This window comes from Bos javanicus, chromosome 3 (assembly GCF_032452875.1).
Source record: "Bos javanicus breed banteng chromosome 3, ARS-OSU_banteng_1.0, whole genome shotgun sequence".
Lineage (NCBI taxonomy): Eukaryota > Metazoa > Chordata > Mammalia > Artiodactyla > Bovidae > Bos > Bos javanicus.
This window is the reverse complement of record NC_083870.1, coordinates 91,723,461-91,749,496: the sequence shown is the minus strand read 5'-3', so window position 1 is coordinate 91,749,496 and position 26,036 is coordinate 91,723,461. Positions and strand designations below refer to the sequence as shown.

Genomic DNA, 26,036 nt, shown 5'->3' with positions numbered 1-26,036 from the left:
TTCAGTGTTATCAGTTTATTAGTAGTTTTCCAAACCTGAAGAATGCTGTAAGTAAGTTGGAGGGACAGGATGAGGAGGCTAGGGAGTGTGACTCTGAGCAAGCCTCTTCCCTTCCAGGGCTCTCAGTCTTCCCAGAAAGAGAGATCTCTAGGGACCACACTTCTCAGTCTGTTCTGCATCTATCACTGGGGACATGAGAACTAAGGCAGGGGTGCTGGCCTACCCCTGGTACTGTCTAAGTGTCAGGAAAATGAGTGAAGCAGTGAGTAAAACTTTTTTTTTTTTAAGTGGGGGAAGGAAATGCAAAATAAATCACAAACCATTATGGACCGGTGTGGGGGTGGGGTGTCTTGCCACTTCGATTACATACAACCAACAGTCTTGCAGTCTGGAAAGAACTTGGTTTTTTAGAGTTTTAAGTTAAATTAGCAATGGCAACCCACTCCAGTACTCTTGCCTGGAGAATTCTATGGGCAGAGGAGCCTGGTAGGCTGCACTCCATGGGGTTTCGAAGAGTCTGACTTGACTGAGCAACTTCACTTTCACTTTTCACTTTTATGCACTGCAGAAGGAAATGGCAACCCACTCCAGGGTTCTTGCCTGGAGAATCCCAGGGATGGGGGAGCCTGGTGGGCTGCCATCTATGGGGTCGCACAGAGTCGGACACGACTGAAATGACAGCAGCAGCAGCAGCTCTTGTTAGTAAGACCATAAGAATCTAGCTTGATGGTTCCCAGATTTGCTAACAATCAAAGCTGAAGTCTTTGACAATAAAATTCTACATCTATGATTCTATAACTTCGATTTCAAGAGTGTAAAATTCCAAGATTTTCTTCAGTGTCTGGTAGAAGGTTTGAGACTGGGCACAGGGGGCACTTCCTTGAGTGGGGCCCTTACATTCCCCAAAGAATAGAGAAGTCAAGGGAAGATTCTACCAATGGGCCTTATTTCAGGGAGTTTGAGGGTCTTTCAGACCAAGTTGGCCAAGAATGAGGCCTGCTGGAAGACTGCTAAGAGGGCAGGAAAGAGCGCTGAGCAGCCAGGTGTAGGCTGCGGCCCTGCCCTTATCTGGCAGCTGTGCCCTCTGCTCTAGCCACGACTTCTCCCAGTGCCAGACCTGAGACCTACTCCGGTAGAGGAGGCCTTATTATAAGGATAGAGCGTGGCTCACGGGAGTCCAGTAACAGGCTCCTGGGTACTAGAGCACCTGCCCAAATGGAGGCAATTATCTTCTGCATCTCTTGGGAGACGCCATGTTACTTTTCTGCATATTTGCACAATTTGGGCCTTCCCATTGGCAGTTTCCCACTGGCCCCTCGCGTCTGCCCCCAGCCTCCCTTGTTCTCCTGGATCAGGCTCTTTTGCCTCCGTGTACACGTCCAACTGTCCTTGTGTCTCAAGGTCCCCATTCCAACTCCCGGAAGAGTCTGATGGGCTCCACTTACCCGCCAGCCTATGGCACAGCGAGCCGGTTTCCAGCGCCTGGACCAGGTCCAACCATCTCCGAGCGGTGGGGAGAGGGGGAAGACTCAGGGACCCTCAGACGGAGAACGCGCGGCGGTCCCGCAGGGAGCTCGCGCCCTCGCCCTTGCGCTCCATGGTCTCGAAGAGCAGCCGCACCAGCGCCGGCCGTCCCTGGGCCACCAAGGCCCGGGCCAGCCCCAGCACCTCGTCCGTGTGCGCGCGCCACACGCGCTGCAGCTCCTGCCGCAGGCGCGCCGCCGGGTACTTGTCCTGGGCGCGCCGCAGCCACACGTCCACCTCTCGGCCCACCTCGCCGTCGCTGAGCTGCGCCTGGCTCCACTGCGCCAGCAGCGCCTCGAGCAGGCAGCCGAAGCCCTCGGCGTGGCTGCAGCCCGCGTCGTCCAGCTCCACGGCGCGCTTGAAGCAAGCCGCCGCGTTGGCCTCCTCGCCCTTGATGCGCAGGCACTTGCCGCGCAGCAGCTGCAGCTCTGGCAGCGTGGCGCCCAGCTCCGACTCGCCGGCCTTGGCCAGGAAGACCAGCGCCTGGTTCAGCGCCGCCTCGTCCACCGCCAGCAGCTCCTGCACGGCGTCCACGCCCATGTAGTAGTAGACCTGGGGTGGGGGCGGCGGCGTGAGCCTTCCTCCCCGGCTCTCTCGCTGCTCCCCCTTCATTCCAGTCTCACTACTTACTGTTTTAAAAATTCCATGCATTCATTCCCACCCTCCCCGCCTTCAACAATTATTCATCGCGAAGTTTGGTCTCCCTCTCCTAGAGAAGGAGACAGTGCTCTCTCTGATTCCAGCTCCAGCCCCACGAATCTCGGCCATATAACCTTGAGCGGGACCCTCTCAGGGCCGCAGTTTTCTCTCACAAAAGATATTGTAATCTCTCGGTGATTATTCCCTGGGCACAGAAGGAATCAGAATAATGGCCCACGCTTTCCGAGCTCTTAGAAAGAACTGGGCCCTGTTCTGAATGCTACTGGTGCATCACCACCTATAACCCTCCCTGTAGCTGTAGGAGGCAGGTACTACAGGCAGGTTATCAGGCACAAGGATGCCCCCATATGCTTCTGTGTCCTCAGTGCCCTGGCGTGACATAGAGTTAATAGTTTTTGTTTAGTAAGCCATTGACTGCCCAAGCCAAGAGGCTGCCTTACCTGGCCGATGTCCAGGTAGGTCTTGAGGCCTGGGCACACCTTGACCACTTCCTCGAGGTCCGCCTTGGCGCAGGCCAGGTGGTTCCTGTCAGGCATGCCCCCAAGCCCCAGCTTGCCTCGCTCCAGGTCGTGCAGGTAGGCTCTGATGTGGATCTGCCCAGAGAGAGTCAGCTGAGGGAAGATGCTCCAAGCCAGGACCCCTGCCCTCCTTGCTGTTGTCAATAAAGCCTGTGTTTTTTTCCTCGACAGCAACTCAGGGAGTTTCTGTGGTGCAGTTGAAAGCCCCTGAGACTGGGACTCAGAAGTGCTAGATCCTGGTCCTGTGCCAGCTTGGACCAGCCTCTTTCTGGGCATTAGTTCCCCTCTCTGTGCAATAAAGGGGGTTGGATGAAGTAAGAGCCATTCATTCATTCTCTCACTCATTCATTCAACAAATACGTCCTGAGTGCCCACCATATACCAGGCCCTGTGCTAGGTACTAGAGTGCAGTGGTGATAAGACAGATGAAGTCCCTGCCCTGGCAGAACTTAACATTCTAGTAGGGATGATGATCATAAACAAGTAAACGGTACCACTTCAAGTGGCGACGAGTACAATGAAAAAATAAACAGGTGATGGGATACAGCTGACTAGGGGAGGGAGTTATTTGAGATGGGATGGCAGCACCGATTTTGTGAGGGTCTGTGTAAGCAAGTAGTGTGGGAAGAATGGCAGGTGGCCCCAGCTTACAAGCATCAAATTACAAATGATTCTAGACCCTTGCTTTCATCACCACTTCCTCCTTTTCCCCCCACATCTGTTTGGAGCATTTAGAAAATCTAGAGGTTCGGGAGAGGTAGGGAAGAGGTGGAGAAAGAGCAAGTAAGAAAAAGGGGTTGTTGTCATTGAAGGTATTAATACTTTATAGCCATCAGTAGGCTCTGGTTCTAAGGTAGCTTTAAGGTGGGGGTGGGGTGGGGGTGGGAATCTTTGGCTTTGGAGCCAGTTGAACTTGGCTGAATTCCAGCCCTTCCTCCTCTTCATTTACATGACCTCTGTGAGCCTCATTTTCCACATCTGAAAAATCAGTACACTAAGATCTTCCTTGGAGAGTTACCGTGACAATGGAGAGAACATGTTCTAGCCGGGACCTAGCTATGGTGGGTGCTCAGTTTATTCACTCATTCAAAAGATCGTCAGGAGCCTGCTATGTGCCAGGTACTGTTCTAGGATATATAGTTGAGAGCAAAATGGCAAATTCCCTGCCCTCGTGGAGCATGTATTTTACCTGGAGGGTGGGGGGAGAGAAATAAACATAAACCAGAAAATAGTATGTTAGGGAATGATAAATGCTAAGAAGAAAAAATAAACCAGCACAGGAGGACACGATGTGCTGGTGAGAGGCTGACATTTTCAGGAGGATGGCTGCTAGCAGCTACCTTTTCAAGCCCTCAGTGAAGTGAGGGAGGAAGCCAATGGGACATCTGGGAGAAGAGCCTTCTAGGCAGAGACCCTAACTAGTAACTGCTGGCAACATGATTATGTCATCAGGACCAAGACCCAGGGAGCAGATTTGCCCTCATGTCCCATGAAAGGTAATAGAGAAGGCTGTTTAGCCTGGAGCAAAGTAAACTCAGAGGTCCAGATCTCTGCCCCCAAGCAGTGCATTCTGTGGGGACTCCTGAGGGCAGATCTGAGACCAGTGTGGGGAAGCCAGAGGCAGGCAGCTCTTGGTTAAATTAGTAATCTGCGGAGCTGAATGACCATAGTGGACTGCCTTAAGAGACAGTGAGCCAGTTAAAAATATACCTAATAATAGTAATCAACCACTTATGAACTCTTACTATGTGCTCAGTACTGAGTTTTAAACACAGAATCTAATTTAAGCCTCATAACAACTCTGTGAGGCAGGTACAATTACCTTCAGCCTGTTTATAGATGAAGAAAGTGGGGCTCGGAATTTAGGCAAGAGTGTAAGTGATGATGTGGGATTTGAACCAAGGCTAGCTGTGTTGAGAGCCAGAGCTGTGCTTTACGACATTAGATTTCCTCCAGTATACCCTCTGCCTTCTACGAGCACCTCCCATACTCCTGGCATCTGCTTTAGATGTGACCTCACTTAGTCTTCTGACAACCTGTTAACACAGATGTTATGATCCGTATCTTCCAGGTTTGGGAATGTAGGTTTGGAGCGGTAAGTGGCTCACTTGTCCCAGGTCCCACAGTGATAAATGGAGAGGCCAGAATTCTACCCAGGTCAGTCTGACTGCCCGAGGTGCTAATCAGAGAGGGGGCTGGTAGGTAGCTGGCCAGGTCATTGTAAAAGGGATGAGCAGTGGGTGGTAAGCTCCTTCATTCTCTACCTTGATAATCTTAGAGAACACAAACTGCGAGCCTTGATGACACCTAAGCGCCCTTCTACCATGAAGGCGCCCTGACCTCTGGGCTCTGGCCACGGAGCCTTGGCCCTTGCTCTCTGATTCTCAATGGCAGAATGAGGCAGAGCTGCAGGCTGACTCACCTTGGCCCTCGTGCAGTATGCCTGCCAGTTGAGCTCTGGATCTCGTAGGACGTCCAGGGCCATGTTGCAGGTGCCAATGGCCATGTCCTGCTTTCCAAGGAAGTGGAAGATTTTGGCTAGGCGATTAAGGATGGGAAGTTGGTCCTTGGCAATCTCGATGGCCTGAGTAAGAGACAAGGGTTAGAGCAAACCATCTGTCTGGCTGTTTGCTAGAACTGGAATGTCATCTCTCAGTAGGGCCATATCACCCCAAAATTTTCATCCACCTTCCAGCTCTAAGTGCAATCATATCATGGGGCCCAACACTTTGGGGTACAACTCATTGACACTCAACTCCCAAGAGCCTAACTCACTGCCATGCTCTCTGCCATTTTCATGGACATGTCCGGTGAATCCCTCCAGACCCCAGGTCAACCCCTCTCACTCAGACATATCAATGTGTGCTCCCTCATTTTTCCAGGACAGGTGGGAAGAGGGGCCAGAATCAGCCTCTACATCCCCCAAACTCACACAATGTTTCTACCCGGGCCACAGCACTTGCCCCAATCCTAGTACAGTTACCGACAGCTCCTGCCTTGTGTTTGTTGCTGCCCCTGAGACAGTGAACTCCTGCAGGGCAAGGGCCCCATCTCTCCGCCTCTGTGCTTGGCACAGAGTAGGTTCCCAAGGAGGGTCAAAGGCAGTGTGTTAAATCAGACACAATTCTTGGAGCACACGTGAACTAGAGTTTATGCTCCACTCTGTTCTGAGATCTCTCACCAAGAAACTGCTCATCACCCATCAGCCAACACTGTGACCTGCCCCAGGGCATCATGCTGACTGTACAGGGGGATGAGAATCACAGGGTCCCTGTCCTCCAGGAAAATCTTAAAAAACTGAGCTCAGTGCGAAAATTGCCACCGAAACAAGGTATCAAGAATAAGGCTTGAACAGCACTTTAAAGTTTACGGTAGACAGTTTCATCCACTACCTTCTTTGAACCTCTAAATATCCTAGAAGGTGGACAGATCACATAATCAACATATAAGGAGGTTCAGGGATGGAAGTGACTTGTTTTAGGGTCACAGGGCCTGTGAGCAGAGCTGGCATCCACACTGTGCCAAGCTCATTTTCTCTCCACTGTGCCATGGGGCTGCAAAGGGGAAAAGCCTGAGGGTTCAGTTCAGTTCAGTTGCTCAGTTGTGTCTGACTCTTTGTGACCGCATGGACTGCAGCATGCCAGGCTTCCCTGTCCATCACCAACTCCCGGAGCTTGCTCAAACTCATGTCCATCGAGTTAGTGATGCCATCCAACCATCTCATTCTCTGTCGTCCCCTTCCCCTCCTGCCTTCAATCTTTCCCAGCATCAGGGTCTTTTCCAATGAGTCAATTCTTTGCACCAGGAAGCCAAAGCATTAGAAAATTGCAACTAGCTTAGAAGATAGGCCTGGAAAATGGGGTAGGCCAGACCAGGTGTCGGAGAAGGCAATGGCACCCGACTCCAGTACTCTTGCCTGGAAAATCCCATGGATGGAGGAGCCCGGTAGGCTGCAGTCCGTGGGGTCGCTAAGAGTCAGACACTTCTGAGCGACTTCACTTTCACTTTCCACTTTCGTGCATTGGAGAAGGAAATGGCAACCCACTCCAGTGTTCTTGCCTGGAGAATCCCAGGGACGGGGGAGCCTGGTGGGCCACCGTCTATGGGGTCGCACAGAGCCAGACACAACTGAAGCGACTTAGCAGCAGCAGACCAGGTGTTGGGAGGGTCTGACTCACTTTGCTTTTGTTTGGGATGGAGAGAAAGGTGTGGTGTAAGGGCACTTCCTGAGCAGGGCGGGGAGGTAGGGAGAAACCCGGAGAAGCAGTTGGTTCCAGGGAGAGGAGGCTGGGGTGTCAGGCTTTGTCCAGGTTTGGAGGGTGATTGTAACCAGGGGCACATACCTTGCCAAAGCAGTCCAGGGGATCGGTTCCCGAAAACCCGCAGTCATGGACACCCATGGGCGTGGTGGAGAAGGTGTCCTTCCTCTCCAGCAGCATTCCAAGGTAGCACCAGGCCAGAGCTGGGGGGCGGGGGGAGAGGCGTCTCAGGGAGTAGCATGTGGGGAAGGGGAGAGCAGGCAGGGGCCAGCACCACCCAGGTGTCAGCCCTGGGAGGACAAGGTCAGGGGCAGGGGCAGAAATCACTTCGGGCCACCCAGAGAGAAAGAGAAACAAAGGAGGGCAGAGGGGACTTGCGAGTGAAGGGGGAACGATTCCAGTGCTTGTTTTGTGTTTTCTACATCCCCTAGGGGCCCTCACGGAGGGTGCCTTCTGCTGTCTGACCCCAGCTCTCCCCCAGCTCTGGTCCCTGTGTGACAGTGACCCCTCCCTCCCGTCTCCAGAAGGGCCTTCATTCCCCCACCACAAAACGGGGATAAGAGGCTGAAATGGGGAGAGCTCTGTCTCTCACACTCTGGGTTGCAGACAGGCCTGGACACGTACCCTTGGAGTGATGTGCAGGCGCATATTCGCTGGGTGTGAGCTCCTTGAGGGGAACAGGGAGTGGAGGGGACAGGCTGAGGGGGAGAGAACCAGAACTGAGAGGCGGGGACAGTGACAAGACTGGCAGGGCTGCTGATGCGTGTAGGGAGAGCCCAACCCCTTCCCACTCCCCGCTGCCGCCCCCATGAGCCCGACCTCGGGGGTGGGGGTCTGAGGACTTGAGGACTTGCTGCAGCAGGGCCAGTGTGCGGTTGAAGGCTGGCAGCCTCTTCTGCTCCTTGCTGCCCAGCTCCAGGAATATGCCATCTAACCTGTGCCCGAGAAGGGGATGTGGCTGATCAGGACCCTCCCAGTGGTTCCCAGGTTGCCTCGAGTCCTCCCCAGGGTAGTGGCAGGGAGGGGAACTTGGAGCACCCTTGCCATGGAGATTTCCCCCCTGGGTTCCAGGCCCCACTTTTCCCCCTCGTCCCTCCCCACCATCCCATCCCCACCCCCAGCCTGACCTGATGAAGAGCGTTGCCATGGTGAAGTACCAGCCCCTTTTCTCCTCCATTGGGATCTAGGGAAGCAGAGAATGGCTTGTGCTGCTGCTATTGAGGCACTGGGGACATTGTTCATAGAGTCCCATGCTTTCCCTGAACCCAAAGAAGCAGCAAGTACACTCTTGATCATAATCCTGCCTGGTTCTGCCACTGGCTGGCTGGGTGAGCCTGGGCAAGTCACTTCACTTCTCTGACCACAGAGAATTTGACAAGATGACCTGAGTGAATGCCCCAAGCAAGGGGCCCATCACAGAGCAGGGACGGGATCCATTTCCTCCCCTCCCCTCCCCTAGGCTCCTGATCCCCCCACCGCAAGGCCCATACTCCACTGGTCACCTTCTCTCTTCCCCGCCATCTACCTGCATCTCCTCTTTGGCCCCATCTCTCGCCTTCCACCTTCCTGAGAAGCCCCTTTGGGCATGTGAGTGAGTTCAGCTGAAGCCCAGGAAGCCCCCCCCCCAACCCACCAAACTTATTTCCCATTATTATTCTTGCCAACTTTGCTGTGCATTTAGACTGACTTGGGCACCAGATAAAATATTTATGCCGTTATTTATGGGAGTAGCTGCTCCTGCCTCTGGAAGGAATTTTAATGAAAACCAATAAAACCCCCAGTGCATATCAGCAGCTCTGCCTCAGGCTCTGGCCCCTCCCTCCAGATTCATCTCCCGTGGTTGATTTCCAGGCTCCATTCTGCACTCCCCACCCCCCACCCACCATGGCCTTCTCAGCTTAGGGTCCCATTATGCCTCCACCCCCCACCCTCAGTAGTCAGAACCAAGTCTTCAGTCAAGCCAGCATTTCTGGGTATCTGTGGTGTGAGGCCCTGTGTTGGGTGCTTATGGGCTGTGGCACTGAATGGGACCCACACCCTGGATGGATCACAACCTGCCTGGGAAGACAGACTCAGGCATGAATAATAGGGCTTGAAGGGGCACCTGCCATGTGCCAGGATCTGACACCCATCATCTCAATCTCACAACCCTAAGAGGTAGGCATCACTCCCACTTTACCAAGGCACAGATTGAGGCTCAGAGAGGTAGAATGACTTGCCCAAGGTCACACAGCATGCAAGTGTCAGAGCTGGAATTTGAACCCCATTTGTTAGTCTCCAAAGCCCTTGCTCCTCTCATCACACTGGCTTACCAATAGCTATAATATGAAGCAGAGTTTGATCAAGACCAAGAGGTGGATCTAGACAAATGGAGCAGGAGGGGGATGCCATTTCCAGTCAGAAGACTCAGAAGGTCTCACAGAGGGCTCAGATAGTAAAGAATCTGCCTGCAATGCCGGAGACCCAGGTTCAATCCTGGATTGGGAAGATCCCCTGGAGAAGCGAATAGCAACCCATTCCGGTGTTCTTGCCTGGAGAATTCCATGGCCAGATGAGCCTGACCAGCTATAGTCCATGGAATCGCAAAGAGTTGAACGCGACTGAGTGACTAACACACACACCACACACACCACACACACACACACACACACACACACAGGGTGGGCTGTAAGGTGGGTCTTGAATTGGAGTGGTATTTCAGAGGGTGGGGTGGGGCACAAGGGCATTTCAGATGGAGGCTCAGCCTGGACATGTGTGAGCAGTTGAGGAGCATGAAGCACAGTGAGTAAGAATGGAGGCAGTGGGGAGCTAATGCTGGCAACTTAGGCTGTGGCTGTTCTGGGGTGGCCTGTTCAGAGGAAGAGAGGAAGGGGGACCTGTGAGTAAATCCCAGTGAGCTGTGTGACTGCTCATAGGAGAGAGGTGTGAGCCCAGGCCCAAGCCAGGTCTGGTGGGAAAGCCAGACTAAGACACAATGAGCAGAAGGAATACCAGGGGCTGTGGGAGGACGTTTCCTATATGATCCAGGGGGACCCCCAAGGCTTCCAAAGGAGGGCATGCTGGAGCAGGATTCTCAGGGACAAGTAGGAACCACCAAGGTGGATACAGCGAGAGAGGACATCAGATGGAGGGCACATTTGTGCACAAGCTCAGAGATGAGTGAGCAGGTGTGTCAGGGGCTGCATGCAGCCTGAAGTGACCAGCATCCCAGTTATAAGGGGCGAAGGGAGGAGCCAGCAGGGGCACATCAGGAGGGGCCCCTGAATGCCAGGCTCAGAACCTAGAAGTCATCTGCAAGGCAATGGGGAGCCATAGCAAAGGTTTGAGCTGGGGAGTACCAGGATCCCATGTGTTTTTACATCCACATCACCTTGGAAAGTTACCCTGTTACTTATGTGGGAATATGTGTATGGGGGTTTTGGCTGGGAACAGGGCTGTCTGGAAGGGAGAGCGGCAGGTCTAAGGATTAAGGGGCATCCATGAGAGCTCAGTGGAGAACACTGACCAAAGCAAAAAGCTGGGATAGGCTGCTGGATAAACTTAACCTGCTGTACCTACATAGGACCTGGGACATGGGAAGGGGACTCAGGTTCATAGGCCAAGCTGGCCAAGGACCTTGGCACAAGGTCAGCACCTGTCCACATGAAGGACCAAAGCATGTGTGCTTCAGGCTCCCTGGCTGCCTGTGGGTATGATCCCATGACCTCTGGTTTCATGCCCACTTTGAGGTTGGCTAGGCTGAGTCATGGTGGGGAGACACAGAACCCGCTCCCCTTTTGAGGCTCCTGACAAGGAAACATGACCATAGAGACAGCAGTTGTACTAGACAAGGAGAGGGCTGCAGTGCCCAGAGCAGAGGCTCAGTGGCTAACAGGCCTGGCCACAAGAGGAGGGTGGCCCTGGGTGGATGTGTTACCCCTTAGAGGCTATATCCCTATCTGCAAAAGGGCACTGTGAGGCAGTGCCCAGCCTTCCACAAATATCCATAAATATCTGCCCCCTTTCTCCTGGTTTGGGTTAGAGACGTGCAGGGTTAGGAGTGTCTGGGAGGCTTCTTTGCCCTATTTCACTTCTAGATGGAGCGTTGAGGTCTCAGGCTCTGGCATACAGTCATTCTGCCTTACCCACTTTCTAACAGCCCCACCACCACCACTGTGCTCCTGGGGCTTCAGACGCCCCGTAGGGTCCACAGGTTCCCAAGGTTGAAGAGCAATGTGCTATTCTCAGGCTCTGCCTGGGTCATAGCCACCCTCTTGTTTGGTATTCAAGATGCAAGAAATTAAGTTATGTGTCCAAATCACACAGTTAATAAATGACAGAGTTGGGACATAAACTCATGCCTTCATAGTTCTAGCCCCAATGCCCGTCAACAGCACTCAGTTGTTTTGATCTATCCCGTTATTATATCCCTGAGACCACAAAGGTGAAGCAGCTTGCTCAGGGTGACACACTGGTTTACTATCAAGACTTGAAACCCAGTGGTTTCACCACCATTCTGATAGTCTTTAAGCCTGGTAATCGTTTGCACTAAGTAAGCAATACTACCATCTAGTGGCAGACTGCCTGAATTGCCGGGGCAACTCCTGAATGTTAACTCTCTTCCCTTCTACTTGAAGACTAAAACTGATCTTCAGAGAAGTAGCTAGCTGAGTGACATCTCTCTGATAAATTCCAAATGGAGCCCCTCCTCAGATCCCACTTAAGGTACCATTTGAAGGAGGACTTATAGGGTTGCAAATTAGAAGTGGAGTTAATGGTATAAACAGGCCTGGCTTGAGGCCTCCCTGTGCTTGGGTTCCAACCTTCCATCCCTAGTACAGAGAGAGACCATTCACTCTGCTGTGCAATTCTGGTCCTAAAATGAGCTGTCTCTTTAAAAATCCTTCTGGTTGTAACTGAAGCAGCAGCTGAAGCTGTTACCAAGGGCAACCTGGCAAGCCATGGTGCGTTAAATTAAATTAAACAGGCCTCTGACTGCCCCCCGCCTCCCCTCCTGAAGAAGGGAGGGGGTGTTCTTCCTCTCTCCTGGAGAATGAAGTTGCTGTGAAACCTCTGATGGCTGCAAGGAATTCACTTCCAGAGTTGATGGCTCCCAGAGGCAATATATTTGGAGGCAGCCCCCTGGGAGGGGGCTGACAGGACCTCTGCCAGGAGAAGAATGTTGACTGAGGGCCGCCCCGGGTGAGCTGGGGCAGGACACCCCACCCTTTCTGTTGTTCATCCTCATCAGAACCCCATGAGCTGGGGGCTCCAGGGTCTACAGGGGGTGCTGGCCAGTGGGAGAGTCCGCCCAGGCTTCAAGCTGTACGGGCTCAAGTTTGGTGGCTGCTCCGTGGCAGACCTGTGGGAGGGGATGCAGCAGGGCCCCAGCTCCAGCGCTGCCCTGCAGTAGCTGGGTAGATCCTGGTACTAGCTGAGGGTGAGAGTGAGGCACAGGCAAGGGTTCTCAGGACGTTTCCCAGCTCCGCTGAGGCCCTCGCCAATATTTCCCTCACTTTAGAGATGGGCTCACAGAGGCGGAGTCTCCTGATATTTCATGCCAGGTCTCCCTCTTCAAATTCCTGTTGTTACCCCCAACACCTCGCTGCAACTCTGTATGGTGCTTACCGTTTACAAAGTGCACTCATTGCAGATGCCAAGTGATCCTCAGAAAGCCCTGTGTGGAATGTAAAGTGGGTCATCATCACCCTGTTAGTACATATGGGAACACTGAGGTAAGATGATGTCCTCAAAGACACACGACTAGTGTGACAGCCTGGACTGAAACCTGGAAATGCTGGTTTTTTTGCTATATGAATAAAAGTGCATTTTATTGAGCACTTACTATAAACGAGGCACATAATTTACATGGGTTATCAAGAATTATACAATTATCCCAATTTTACAGAAGAGGCACCTGTGGCCCTAAGTGGCCCTGCTAGACGGTAGCAGACCTGGGAACCCAGCAGCTTAGCCCCAGAGTCCCTGCACCTAACTACTCCAGATGCTGCTGCTGCTGCTGCTAAGTCCCTTCAGTCGTGTCTGACTCTGTGCGACCCTATAGACGGCAGCCCACCAGGCTCCCCTGTCCCTGGGATTCTCCAGGCAAGAACACTGGAGTGGGGTGCCATTGCCTTCTCCAAACTACCCCAGATGAGTGGTTCTCAAAGTGGGGTCTCGTGACAGTAGCATCAGCATCACCTGGGAACTTGATAGAAACACTGTACGAGACTCTCGCACTGTGGAGAGCGGAGGGAAAATGGCAGGCCAACGTATCTCTTTTTAACAGAGCCGAAGGATCAGCAGTTGTGATCCACAGGGTAGCCTGAAGATCCACGCTGCCACAGCTGGGTGGGTAATCGACAAAGGTGGGTGATCTGGCAGAACCTATAGTGAATATCAGGGTTAGGATGAGACCCTACAGAGCAGGTGTGTGCTAACTTGGCAGATACAAGGATGGGTCTCAGATGGCTAGTCCGTTTACTTCAAAAGGTGACCCTCAAAGAAGGAAATGGGCTCAGCTGGTAAAGAATCCGCCTGCAATGCGGGACACCTGGGTTCGATCCCTGGGTTGGGAAAATCCCCTGGAGAAGGGCAAGGCTACCCACTTCAGAATTCTGTACAGTCCATGGGGTTGCAGAGTCGGACGCGACTGAGCGACTTTCACTTTAGCTACTTTAGGGGATTTCAGCAGAAGCTCTCTTAATATGCCAATGGCTTATTAATCTACATGTGTCTGCACAGGCTCTGTGTGTGTGCACAGGCTCTGTGTGTGTGCACGTGTGCTCAGTTGCGTTCAGTTCTTTGTGACCATTGATTCTGAAGGAAAATGTCTGCCTTGCAGTTCAAACTTTGCCCCTGAGGACTTTGTAATCTGTGTTTCAGAGTCAGTTCCTGAGAGCTGACTAATTCTCTTTCAAGGGAGGGGCAATGAGGAGGAGGAAAGAGAATGAATATTTCTCGACCATTGACTGTCCACTGGGCACTTCCGTGCACTGTGGCCCTGAACCTGCAAAGCAGACTGAGAAGGTGGAACACATCCTCCTCCTTTTACTGGTGAGGAGAGAGAGACTACGAGAAGAGCTGCAGCCAGCCCCACAGGTCAGGGGGAAAGTACCAGGATTCAAGTTCAGATCTGCCTCCCTCCAGCGCCCCTGTTTTTTCCACCTCATCACACGGACCCTGTGGAGGCTGATGCTGCAGAAATAAAAGTCACCAGGTGGAAGGCCTCAGAAATAAGCTCTTCCTGCTCAACTGGAATGTCCTCAGTGATGACACAGAGCAAGCCTCTGGGCTCCGCACGCGGAGCCCCACCCCACCCCACCTGGCTCCCATGGGGGCCTGCCCCAGAAAGGCAGGGCAGGTGAGGTTCCTACTCACCCAGCTCCTGCCTCAGTGGGGGTAAACAGAGGGCTGGGATGGGAGTCGCCCCCCACTGCCTCTACCTCCCCCAGAGTTCCTGGAAAGCCTACTGGCCCAGCCTGGGCCTCAGTTTCCACGTCTACAAGCAGGGATGATCCACTGGTCTTACCTCTCACAGGTGTGTGGGTGAGAGTGGTCCAGCGTGACTGGGCAGAGGGGGCTGGGGGCTGGGTGCTGAGCCACGGAGGTGAGCTACCTGTTCAGCCCTGACTGGGTTCCCTGCATGGTCTTCATGGATTTTAAGATCAGAGCAGATGGACGGTAGCTCCCCATCGTCACCCCCTTTCTGGTCCTAGATCCAGAGCCATTTCTCTAGTCCCTGGTCCCTAGAGAAAAGGGGCTCTGTCTAGTCCCAGGTCCAAACCCGACTCTGGCGCTGGGTGGATCTGACGAAGTCTCCTGCCCTCTGTGGTAATAACAGTGATGCCTGCATTTTCTCAGCTCCTCCTGTGAGTCTGGGCTGTGTGCGCCCTTAACACACTTCTGTCTTTCCTCCTATAAAGAAGGCAGTTGGGTCAGAAGATGCTAAAGGCAGCTTTGGCTCTGGGGTCCTATAACAATGAGGAGGGGAGAACCAGTTTTCAAGATGGCCAGAAACAGAGGGAATGAAGCCAGCAGCAAACTCAGAAAGTGCTGTTATGGCACCGAGGCCATTAGAAGGCTGGGGCCAGAGCTCGGGAAAACTGTCCCTCAGCCAAGGCTTTGTGTCGGAGAGACCTGAGTCCATTTCCAGCCAGCCACTTATGACTGTGTGCCCTTGAGCAAGTTCCTACACATCCTGGAGCCTCAGTTTGCTCATCTGTAGAATGGCGTTAATAACAGTTCTGATTCCCCAGCATTTCTAGGAGGTGCAAGTGAGATAATCTGTGAAGAGCACACGGGTGCACAGTCTCTAGCTCATTGTCCAGTGTCAGTCATCCAGCTCCTTTTCTAGCGGAACCAAATCAAATCACTCAGATTTGTGGAGCCATGAATGTATGTATATGTGTGTGTGTGTGCGTGTGCACGCGTGTGCCTGTGTGTTTGCAAGCACCGTGGGAGGAGAAACCCTGCCCATGATCTCAAAAGTTGGAGATCAACTCTGAAGTCCTCAAAGCACCATTCCTGACGTTCCCCAAGCTGTGGTTTCCTCCCCCTCTGTGTGTTTATGTGTTTTCTTCTGCCAGGAGGTTTGTTTCTTCCCCCACCTCTTGCTCTCAAAGCCCTTCCTGTCCCTGAAATCAGCCCGGCCACCACTTCAGTCCACTGATGGAGGTCGACTTTCCTACCTCGCACAGCCACTCAGGCAGGGCTAAGCCAGGAACCCAAATCCTGAGCCCTGGCTCCCAGTGGGGTCTTCTCCCAATTTCATTGTTCTTTTCCCAAAGCTGGCTCTGGGCAGAGTTTAGGGCAAGCTCAGGGGCAGGAGGAAGCCTGAGGAGGCAGAGAGGAGGGTGGGTGCTCACTTAGAAGGAGTCTTGGCTGCCCCATCAGGGGTTGAGGATGAGCAGGCCACATCCAGCCAGGCTTGCTGGGGCTGGCCTTCCCTCTGCGACCCCGTTACCTCCTCCCACACCCCCCGTCAGGCTGGTACCACTGTCTCCATTTCACAGAGGGAGACACAGACACTTAGAGAGGTTGCACAGCCAGCCCAGGTCACTCAGGGTGTCCTGCAGCTGGCAGACTGTGGGATCCCAGCAGTGCCTCTGTGTGCACAGTGGGCCCAGTCGCCAGGGTCTTGGGCAGCTGCATTGCTGCGGGGATGACTGGGAGAGTGGGAAGGGAGGCTGGGGGAGACAGGGGTGTGGGGAGAAGAAATCTATTGAGAGGGCAGCTCCTTGAGGAGTTCTCTGGTCCTGGCCTCCCTGATGGCGGCAGAGGCGGGGGTGTGTGTGTGCCTCCCTGATGGTGGAAGAGGGGTGTGTGTGTGTGTGTGTGTGCGCCTCCCTGATGGTGGCAGGGGGTGTGTGTGTGTGTGTGCGTCTTCCTGATGGTGGCAGGGTGTGTGTGTGTGTGTGTGTGTGCGTCTTCCTGATGGTGGCAGAGGGGTGTGTGTGTGTGTGTGCCTCCGATGGTGGCAGAGGTGTGTGTGTGTGTGCGCCTCCCTGATGGTGTCAGAGGGGTGTGTGTGTGTGTGCCTCCCTGATGGCAGCAGAGGGGTGTGTGTGTGTGTGTGTGTGTGTGTGTGCACCTCCCTGATGGTGTCAGAGGGGTGTGTGTGTGTGTGCCTCCCTGATGGCGGCAGAGGAGGGTGTGTGTGTGTGCCTCCGTGATGGTGGCAGAGGTGTGTGTGTGTATCTCCCTGATGGCGGCAGAGGCGGGGGTGTGTGTGTGCCTCCCTGATGGTGGAAGAGGGGTGTGTGTGTGTGTGTGCGCCTCCCTGATGGTGGCAGGGTGTGTGTGTGTGTGTGTGCGTCTTCCTGATGGTGGCAGAGGAGTGTGTGTGTGTGTGTGCCTCCGATGGTGGCAGAGGTGTGTGTGTGTGTTGTGCGTCTTCCTGATGGTGGCAGAGGGGTGTGTGTGTGTGTGTGCCTCCGATGGTGGCAGAGGTGTGTGTGTGTGTGTGTGTGTGTGTGTGTGTGCGTCTTCCTGATGGTGGCAGAGGTGTGTGTGTGTATCTCCCTGATGGCAGCAGAGGGGGGTGTGTGTGTGTGTGTGCGTCTTCCTGATGGTGGCAGAGGTGTGTGTGTGTATCTCCCTGATGGCAGCAGAGGGGTGTGTGTGTGTGTGTGTGCCTCCCTGATGGTGGCAGAGGGGTGTGTGTGTGTGTGCCTCCCTGATGGTAGAAGAGGGGTGTGTGTGTGTGTGTGTGTGTGTGTGCGTGTGCCTCCCTGATGGTGGCAGGGTGTGTGTGTGTGTGTGTGTGCGTCTTCCTCATGGTGGCAGAGGGGTGTGTGTGTGTGTGTGACTCTCTGATGGTGGCAGAGGGGTCTGTGTGTGTGTGTGTGCGCCTCCCTGATGGTGGCAGAGGGGGGTGTGTGTGTGTGTGTGTGCGTCTTCCTGATGGTGGCAGAGGGGTGTGTGTGTGTATGTGTGTGTGGGTGTGTGCATACCAGGGACCCTGGATGTTGACCAGCAGTGACCTCTTGGCCCTTCCTGCTAGGTCCCAACCCGCTGGGTGCGGCGACAGTGTGGAATGCCCACACCTTTGTTTGTTAGGCTGGCTGTTGGGCCTCCCAGCACCGGCTCCGTCCTGCTCGCCCCAGCTGGCGAGGTGAAATCTGGATGGCCTGTGTGTCACCTTGAGCCTGTTCTGTCCTCTGTGCGACAGAGAATCACAGCACCCAGCAGCAGTGTGTGTGTGAGGTTTGATGTGCTAAAATGAAATGTGCTAATGAACGTAAAACTCAGCTCCGCGCTGGTTCCTATTACACCCAGAGCCAGCCCTGGTCCAGAAGCAGGGATGAAAGATCTGCATGAGCGTGTGTATGTGCATGTGGGTGAGTGTGTGAAGCCACCAATATTCTAGGAAAAGGGAGAGGAACTCACATAACCGAGTCAGCTTGGGACAGAGATTTTGTTTCCAGAGAAAAATAAGTTTGTTACCTTATTTTAGAAAAATAATAGGAATTTTAAGACTAAAAAACCAAATTAAATTTATCAACAGTCACAAATTCCTCTTAGGTCCAACCCTGTGCCAGACGCTGGGAGGCAGATAGAGACAGAAGGCTCACCCTCTTGGGGGCAAGAGAGAAACTGCTTGGTGATGAGTCAGAGGCTGAGAACAGCTCTCCTGTGGAGCAAAGCCCAGGGCCGTGGGGGCCCTGGATGGGGCGGGCAGGCAAGGGGCTGGGCCCCACCGTGATCTGCACTCCACCTGGAGCCCTGGGTAGTCTCTTTCTTACTCCTCACAGCAACCCTGTGAGATGATGTTAGAATCCCAGCTTGCAGATAAGGAAACTGAGGCTCAGAGAAGTGAAGTGACTTGCCCTTAACCACCTGGTAAAGGAGGAAGAATTTAAACTCTATCTGTCTAACTCCAAAGGGTTTGCTCTTAATACCTCTCAGCCTCAAGACTCCACCAAGAAACCATCTAGGACTGTGTGGAGGGCTGACGGGGGAGGAATGATGGATAAAACAATCTGCCTCATCATATTTTTGTAACTTGAAGATGAGGAAAGAGAGGGAACGAAGGGCTGAGAGGGAAGTCATAGACACCCACTCGCACACAGATACGCTGCTTGTTTTTGGATTATGGGCTGAATTACTAACTTTTATAACGTTTTCTCTTGTAATTTTAGTTAGCAGATGAGCAGCTGTCATTGATTCTTTGGCTGACCTTTATTCTTTGAGGTCTGGGGGTCTCCTCCCTGCCTGGGATAGTCCCAGCCCCCTCAGGATGAGGAACCTCTTAGAGCCGCTGTACTGGGCAGGTTGGACCCCCCGTCACGGCTCCTGTGGGTGGCAACCCTCTCAGTGATGGGTTCCTCAGCTGCTGCTCCACTGTCCCCGCTTCTTCACCAGCCCAGTGCTGACTTCACCTCTGCTCTCATCCTGCCTACCCCCCACCTGCACACATGGCAACCCTAGGTTTCCAGGAGGCAGCCCTGGCGGGGGGCTCCCCTCCCCACCCCACTGGCTATCTGCACTATCCTTATTGCACCCCACTTCTCCAACCTCTCCAGAAAGAGCAAAGGCTTTGGAATCAGACAGAGTGGCGTGAACCCAACTGCCCCTTACTAGCTCTGTAGTCTTGGGCAGGTTACTTAGACTTGCTATGCCTCAGTTCCCACACCTGTAGAATGGGATCAGAGGGATCTTGTGAAGACTAAGATGAAATCCGCAAGGCACCCGGAGAAGAATATTCTTCTGCATGCTGAATATGCTGAATATTCAAGCAGAATATTCATGAATATTAATTATTGTGTGAAAGTGTGCATTGTACGAAGGAAGGCTTCAACATAGAGGTGAAATTTGAGCTGGGTTTTGATGAATGGAGCTTGCTTTCTAGGCAAAGAGAACAGTTCCTGCTTTGGGAGGTGTGAAATAGCACAGCATGTTTGGAGAAGTATGAGTAGTTTAGAGTCCCTGGGAAGTAAGAGTAGGGATTCCCTGGCTGTCCAGGGGTTAGGACTTGGTGCTTTTTCTGCAGGGGCTCTGGGTTCAATCTCTGGTCTGGGAACTAACCTCCCACAAGCATGGCAGCCAAGGGGAGGGCGGGGACAGGAAATGCAGCTGAGGAGGGCAGGAATCAGGCTTCAGAGTCCATATCAGCAGGGCCACACTCTCCTCCCCCTGGGAAGCTTTCAGCCACCCTCTTTCCAGGCCTCACCCGGTGCTCCAGTTCAGCTGTCACCAAAGGACCTTTGCACATACCACGCCCCTGCCAGGAGTGCCCCCCCCCGCCCGCCCCAGATTCCTGCCAGGACACTCCTGCTTCTTCCTGAAGCCTCCCCCAGTCACCTGTACTGAAAGGAACTGCGCCCTCTCTGAAGCTCAGTTATTGTCACTCTATGCCCAGGACCTCAACTTGCCAGGTCCCCGTTGATTCCAACACAGGTCTTGATGTCCCCAAAGTGGATTTCCCTTGTAATCCTCTGGGGGGGGGGTGCGGGGCAGTGTCCTGTTTTTGGTTCAGAAACTATGGACTCTGGTGTACAGAGATGGAAATACCAGATCACCTGACCTGCCCCTTGAGAAATCTGTATGCAGGTCAGGAAGCAACAGTTAGAACTGGACTTGGACCAACACGTCCAGACTGGTTCCAAATAGGGAAAGCAGTACATCAAGGCTGTATATTGTCACCCTGCTTATTTAACTTTTACGCAGAGTACATCATGAGAAATGCTGGGCTGGAGGAAGCACAAACTGGAATCAAGATTGCCAGAAGAAATATCAATAACCTCAGATATGCAGATGACACCACCCTTATGGCAGAAAGCCAAGAAGAACTAGAGAGCCTCTTGATGGAAGTGAAAGAGGAGAGTGAAAAAGTTGGCTTAAAACTCAGCATTCAGAAAACTAAGATCATGGCATCTGGTCCCATCACTTCATCGCAAATAGATGGGGAAACAATGGAAACAGTGACAGACTTTATTTTCTTGGGCTCCAAAATCACTGCAGATGGTGACTGCAGCCATGAAATTAAAAGACGCTTGCTCCTTGGAAGGAAAGTTATGACCAACCTAGACAGCATACTAAAAAGCAGAGACATTACTTTGTCAACAAAGGTCCATCTAGTCAAAGCTATGGTTTTTCCAGTAGTCATGTATGGATGTGAGAGTTGGACTATAAAGAAAGCTGAGTGCTGAAGAACTAATGCTTTTGAACTGTGGTGTTAGAGAAGACTCTTGAGAGTCCCTTGGACCCAGGGACCCAACCAGTCCATCCTAAAGGAAATCAGTCCTGAATACTCATTGGACCCAGAGACCCAACCAGTCCATCCTAAAGGAAATCAGTCCTGAATACTCATTGGAAGGACTGATGCAGAGGCTGAAACTCCAATATTTTGGCCACCTGATGCAAAGAACTGACTCATTTGAAAAGACCCTGATGCTGGGAAATATTGAAGGCAGGGGGAGAAGGGGACGACAGAAGATGAGATGGGTGGATGGCATCACTGACTCAATGGGCATGAATTTGAATAAACTCTGGGAGTTGGCAATGGACAGGGAGGCCTGGCATGCTGCAGTCCATGGGGTCACAAAAGTCGGACACGACTGAGCAACTGAACTGAACTGGTGTACAGAGCTAAGAGATGATTGTCACCTGGCACAGGCTATGCAATAAATATCTGTGACCTCAGCCAGTCATAGGCACATCTGACTCATCCCTTTGCACCACTCCCCTAGAGATGGGACTCCAAGAGGTCTAGTTAATGAAGGAACAAATGTTTGCTCCTCCCTTTGTCCATGAGCTTCTGAAAGGCAGGAGTTCTTAAAGATAGGGCCTGGCACACAGTAGGTGCTCAATAAATGTTATGCTGAGCATGTGTCTCTCAGACTTGCCCATAATTTACCAGTTTACGGGCACCTTTACCCCACGATTTGATTGGATAATTACAGTAAACTATTGTTTAATGTTTATAAAGCAGACATGAGGCCAGAGATGAAAAGTGACTTGTCCAAAGTCACACAGCAAAATAATAAGAGCTGGGTGCTTTAACTCAAGCCTTCTGCTCTGACTACAAAATCATCATGGTCTTCCTGATTGTGACTATTTCTTGAGCATCTGCTCTGTGTAGATAGTTTATAAGCACACGCATGCGTGCGTGTTAAGTTGCTTCAGTCGTGTCCGACTCTTTGCAAACCTTTGGACTGTAGCCCACCAGACTCCTCTGTCCATGAGATTCTCCAGGCAAGAATATTGGAGTGGGTTACCATGCCCTCCTCCAGGGGATCTTCCTGACCCAGGGATGGAACCGGTGTCTCTTATGTCTCCTGCATTGGAAGGTGGGTTCTTTACCACTAGAGCCACCTGGAAAGCCTATTTATAAGCATGATCTCTCCTAATCCTCAGATGATGAAATGGAGGGAGGGCTCCAAATCCCCAGCTGTCTCCTGGGATTGATGGGGGCTGACCACAGCCACTCTGTGCAGACCTGAGGAGCTGCCACTGGGCCAGGCACAAGGATATGGCACAGGGCCTGGAGGCCACCTCCCACCTGAAGACATTAGTTCCCTCCCTGAAGCATTGGGCAGGGCCCCGATTGCCATTCTCTCTGGCGGTCCCTAAAGAGGAGGGTGTGAACACACCATGGTGGGGCAGACCAGCAGCAGGGAGGGAGGAGTCAGCCTTTATTCCATTTCTATGCCCAAACCACTGCCTCCCTCCCCACTTCCTCCGGGAAGCCTTCCTCCAGTGAGCCCCCTCCTGAGAGCAGGAAGGAACCTTGGAGACCATCCAGTGCCCCCTTTCCACTCCCCTTTCGCAGTGGGGAAACTGCAGCCCAGACAGGAGAAGGCCCCAAGGTGGGTGGCTGCAGCTGAGATGAGAACCCAGGCCTCCTGGTCCCCAGTCCAGGGCTCTTCAGGCCCCATTCTGAGACTGTGACCACAGTCAACATATACCGAGCTGGCCAAGTCTTCCCTGGAGAGCAGCTGACATTCAGGGCCTCAGACTCAGGCTTTAAAACAGATCTGGGGTCGTCTGTGATCCTGCTGTCCCTGTGCAAGCTCTATTCTAGGTGCTTTCCAAACATCAGCTCTTAGTTATGACATCTACCAAATGATGATGTCTCCATTTTACAGATGAGGAATCCTAGGATACAAGCGCCATTATTATCCCCACTTCATAGAATGGGAAGCCCAGTGATGCTAAGGACCAATTAGAGGTGAGAGCATGAAGGACTCGATTGGGACCTGGATTGTCTGACTCAGCGCCTACCGTCTTAACCTCCACCCTGCGCTACTCCCCTTAAGTCAAGCCCGTGCCTCCCACATAGCACTCCCTGAGGTCTTAACTCCACATTTCCTCTCAAGCTTTGGTGGAAAATGTTCCAAGGGGGTGTGCAGAGGCCTTGTGAATGCAGCCATCCTACTCATGTGAAAGCTTGTTGTCATTTAACTATCACAAACCTAAACCATGATAAAAAAAAAAAAGTCATCATTACCAACTCAATCCTGCCTGTGCTATGCCTTCAAGGAAAAGTCACAGTACCTCTCTGAACTGTGGTTTCCTCTTCTGTAACAGAAGGATAAGGCCCTCTATATCAGTGTCAGCCATCTAATGCAAACAGCCTTTGGGATGGCCCCCAGTGATCCTCATCACCTGGTATTCATGTCCCTGTGTAACCCCTTCTCTTTGCATGGGGGCTGGACCTAATGACTTGCTTCTAATGAAGGGAAAACTGATGGGATATCCATGAGAGAAGGACCTGTGGGAGGTCTCTGACCAATAGCCAGTGAGGAATTGAATTCTGCCAACAGCCAAGTGTGTGAACTTGGAAGGAGATCCCCTCAGCTCCCCCAGGCTGAGCAAGCCTTCAGATGAGACTGCAGCCTAGAGGCACCTACTGAACCATGCCTAGGTTCTTGAGCACACACACTCTGAGACCATCAGTGCTTGTTGTTTTCAAGCTGCTAAATTTCAAAGGGTGTTTGTTATACAACAATGGGTAACTCATATACCCAGGATTTGTCTGTTTAGTGCCAGGCCTACGCCACACGGACATTCACTCAAGAAAGCGCTGCTGTGTCCAGGTACCATGCCAGGTACTGAGTTTACAGACAGACATCTCTACTCTCAAAACCTCAAGGTTGAGCTGGGGAGACAGACTTGTAAACGGACAGTGTGAGCAACATTGTAGGAGCCCCAAGGATGTCCTAACCCAGCCTGGTGAAGTCAGTGGAGGGGATGTCTGAGAGCAAGGAGAACCTTCCAGGCAAGGGTGGAGCAAAGGGCACTTCAGAGAGAGGCCGAAGAAATGCCAAGGTGGACTGTAAGGAGACCTGGCCCACAGGAAGCAAGGGCAAAAGCTTGGCTGGAAGGGGGAACATGGAAGAGGGAAGGCAGACAGCAAGATCACAGAGGCTCTCCAGTGCCCACCAGAGAGCCTGAGACTTATCTGCTAGGCAGTGGGGAGTCACTGGGCGTTGTAAGCGGCTGAGGGATGTGACCAGAAAGGTTGAGCAACATGAACACTGGCAGCAGGGTTGGGGCAGAAGGGTCAGGGCAGAAACCCAGGCAGGATGATGGCAACCATATTGGTACAGGCAGGGAATGATGTCGGATGGGCTGGCGGAGGGAGGCATTAGAGGAGTGGATAGGCCACGGGTATATGAGGAGGTGGGATGGACGGAATCTGGGGTCTGAGTGGATGGAGATGGTGGGTGAGGAGGAGAAAGGAGTCAAGAATGCTGCCAGTTTCTGGCAGGATGCATAGCTGTGCCTTATAGCGAGGTGGGTGCACACAGATGCAGGGATAGGTACTTGGAGGAACAAGATGACAGGGGTGAGTTGGTGTGCTGAGTTTGCGGTACTGCCAGCAAAGAAACCTAGGCAGGCTAACCGGCTGGGATGTGGGTCCACTCCCTAGTCCAGCAGAGAAAAGCTACAAGCCCAGTCTGGGACTCAAGACGGGAGAGGCACACTGGAATGGTGTTCCGGAAGCCAGCGGGCCGGGGCCAGGGGAGAGTGTGGGGCCATGGGCGTCCCTGTGGACGTTAGGGGCCGCGACCCCAGCCAGCCCTCCCAACCTAGAGACGTCACCTACCTGCTGCGCGTAGCCCAGCGCCTTGTCGTAGAGCGCGATGCCAGCCTCCAGCACGCGAGCTCGCTCCTCCGGGCTGGCGCAGCCCACGTCGAAGCCGTGCGCGTAGCCCTGCTCCGCCAGGCAGCGCGCGGCGCGGAGCTGGGGGTCCTCGGCTGCCCCGCGGTCCCCCGCCAGGCCCATGAGGCTGGCCAGCTGCCCGGCGCACGCCTCCTCCTCTTCCTCCTGCCCCAGCCGCCCGTACACGTGCGCCAGATTGGCCCAGGCATTGAGGTTACCCGGATCCTCGCGGGCCACCTCGAGGAAGCGCTCGCGGGCCTCGTCCAGCTCCTCCAGGTAGAAGGCGAAGGCTGCCAGGAGGTGGCGCACGGCGGGGCGCTGCGGAGCGGATGCCAGCTCCAGCTCCTGCCGCAGTCCCTCCCGCTGCAGCTTCAGGTCCCGGGCGCGGAGCGAGACCGGCGAGCGCGGCTCGAAGTTCAGCTGCATCTCCAGGTGGAAGTGGCCCGGGAGGTAGTCCAGGTCGTCGATGAGGGCGTCCAGGTCCTCGGCCGCGACCTCGGGCTCCGCCATGGCTGCCCGGCGGCTCCCCGGGCCTGGCCCCCAAGGCTGCAGTGGAGGGGGGCGCCCCTCTAGCGAGCCCGGCGCGGGAGGCGCGGGTCAGCGCGCAGAAGCCTGGGGCACAGCCACCTCCCATCCCCGGCGCCGCCCGCCGGTGGGTGGGTCAGAGCCACTCAGGAGCGCCCTGTGGGTGTTTCCGCTTTCGCTGCTCAGCGGCTTTTAGACGCCTGCATTGCACAACCAGGTGTGCCTGATACACTGATGTAGTGCCAAATGCGGGGCGTGTAACGCCCAGTACCTGGCAAAAGGTGTGCTTTTACTTTCTCTGCTCAGCAGATGAGAAAAAGTGAAGCTCAGACGAGAAAAGTACTTGCCCAGGTCACAGAACTGGGTGTGCCCAAGCAGGCCTGGAACCCAGTCTGCTGAACCCCAAGCCAGTCCCTTCCTCCGTGAGCACTCCTCCACCCTGCGTGAGTTCACCTAGTCAGGCCTGGCCCTTCCAGTCGGCACCAAAGCTGCCCTCACTCCTGTAGCTGTCCCAGTTCCTCCACGCTCCTCAGTGTTTGCTTTACCTGTCCCCTTCTGCAGATCTTCCTTAGCTGTTATTCATCAGGCCTCCCCACTTGGGATTTCTCTGCCTCCTCTCTGCCCTGCAGTGGGGCCCCAGTGGAAAGACAGGGATTCCTGTGCTGCTTTTAATCCCTGATACCGTGTGAATGGGGCTTCCCTTGTGGCTCAGAGGTAAAGAATCTGCCTGCAATGCAGGAGTCGGAGGAGATGCAGGTTCGATCCCTAGTTCGGGAAGATCCCCTGGAGGAGGGCATGGCAACTCACTCCGATATTCTTGCTTGGAGAATTCCATGGACAGAGGAGCCTGGTGGGCTACAGTCCATAGGGACGCAAAGAGTTGGACACAACTGAAGTGACTTAGCACAGTGTGTGAATGAGTGACGCATCCAATGTGTGAATGAGGCTCTAGATTTTTTC

The 26,036-nt window shown here is 53.5% G+C and overlaps 1 protein-coding gene across 1 annotated transcript; it reads right to left on the bottom strand.

Moving 5' to 3' along the window:
• On the bottom strand, window positions 1-25,214 carry TTC22 (tetratricopeptide repeat domain 22). The gene is made up of 7 exons (XM_061411828.1): window positions 24,495-25,214; window positions 8,089-8,144; window positions 7,781-7,896; window positions 7,046-7,164; window positions 5,125-5,286; window positions 2,625-2,777; window positions 1-2,076 (listed from the first exon to the last, which is right to left on the bottom strand). The coding sequence occupies exons 1-7, from the start codon at window positions 25,059-25,061 to the stop codon at window positions 1,540-1,542; spliced, it is 1,710 nt and encodes a 569-aa protein (XP_061267812.1). The 5' UTR covers window positions 25,062-25,214; the 3' UTR covers window positions 1-1,539.
• Window positions 25,215-26,036: the final 822 nt, after the last annotated feature.

What these genes read in the sequence shown, in the direction of transcription:
- TTC22 (XM_061411828.1), bottom strand. Translation starts at nt 25,061, where the DNA reads ATGGCGGAGCCCGAGGTCGCGGCCGAGGACCTGGACGCCCTCATCGAC. An exon ending in ATGGCAACGCTCTTCATCAG is followed by an intron (nt 7,897 to 8,088) that starts GTCAGGCTGGGG and finishes TCTCGGGCACAG; the next exon opens with GTTAGATGGCATATTCCTGG. An exon ending in CTCAGACCCCCACCCCCGAG is followed by an intron (nt 7,165 to 7,780) that starts GTCGGGCTCATG and finishes CCCGCCCCCCAG; the next exon opens with CTCTGGCCTGGTGCTACCTT.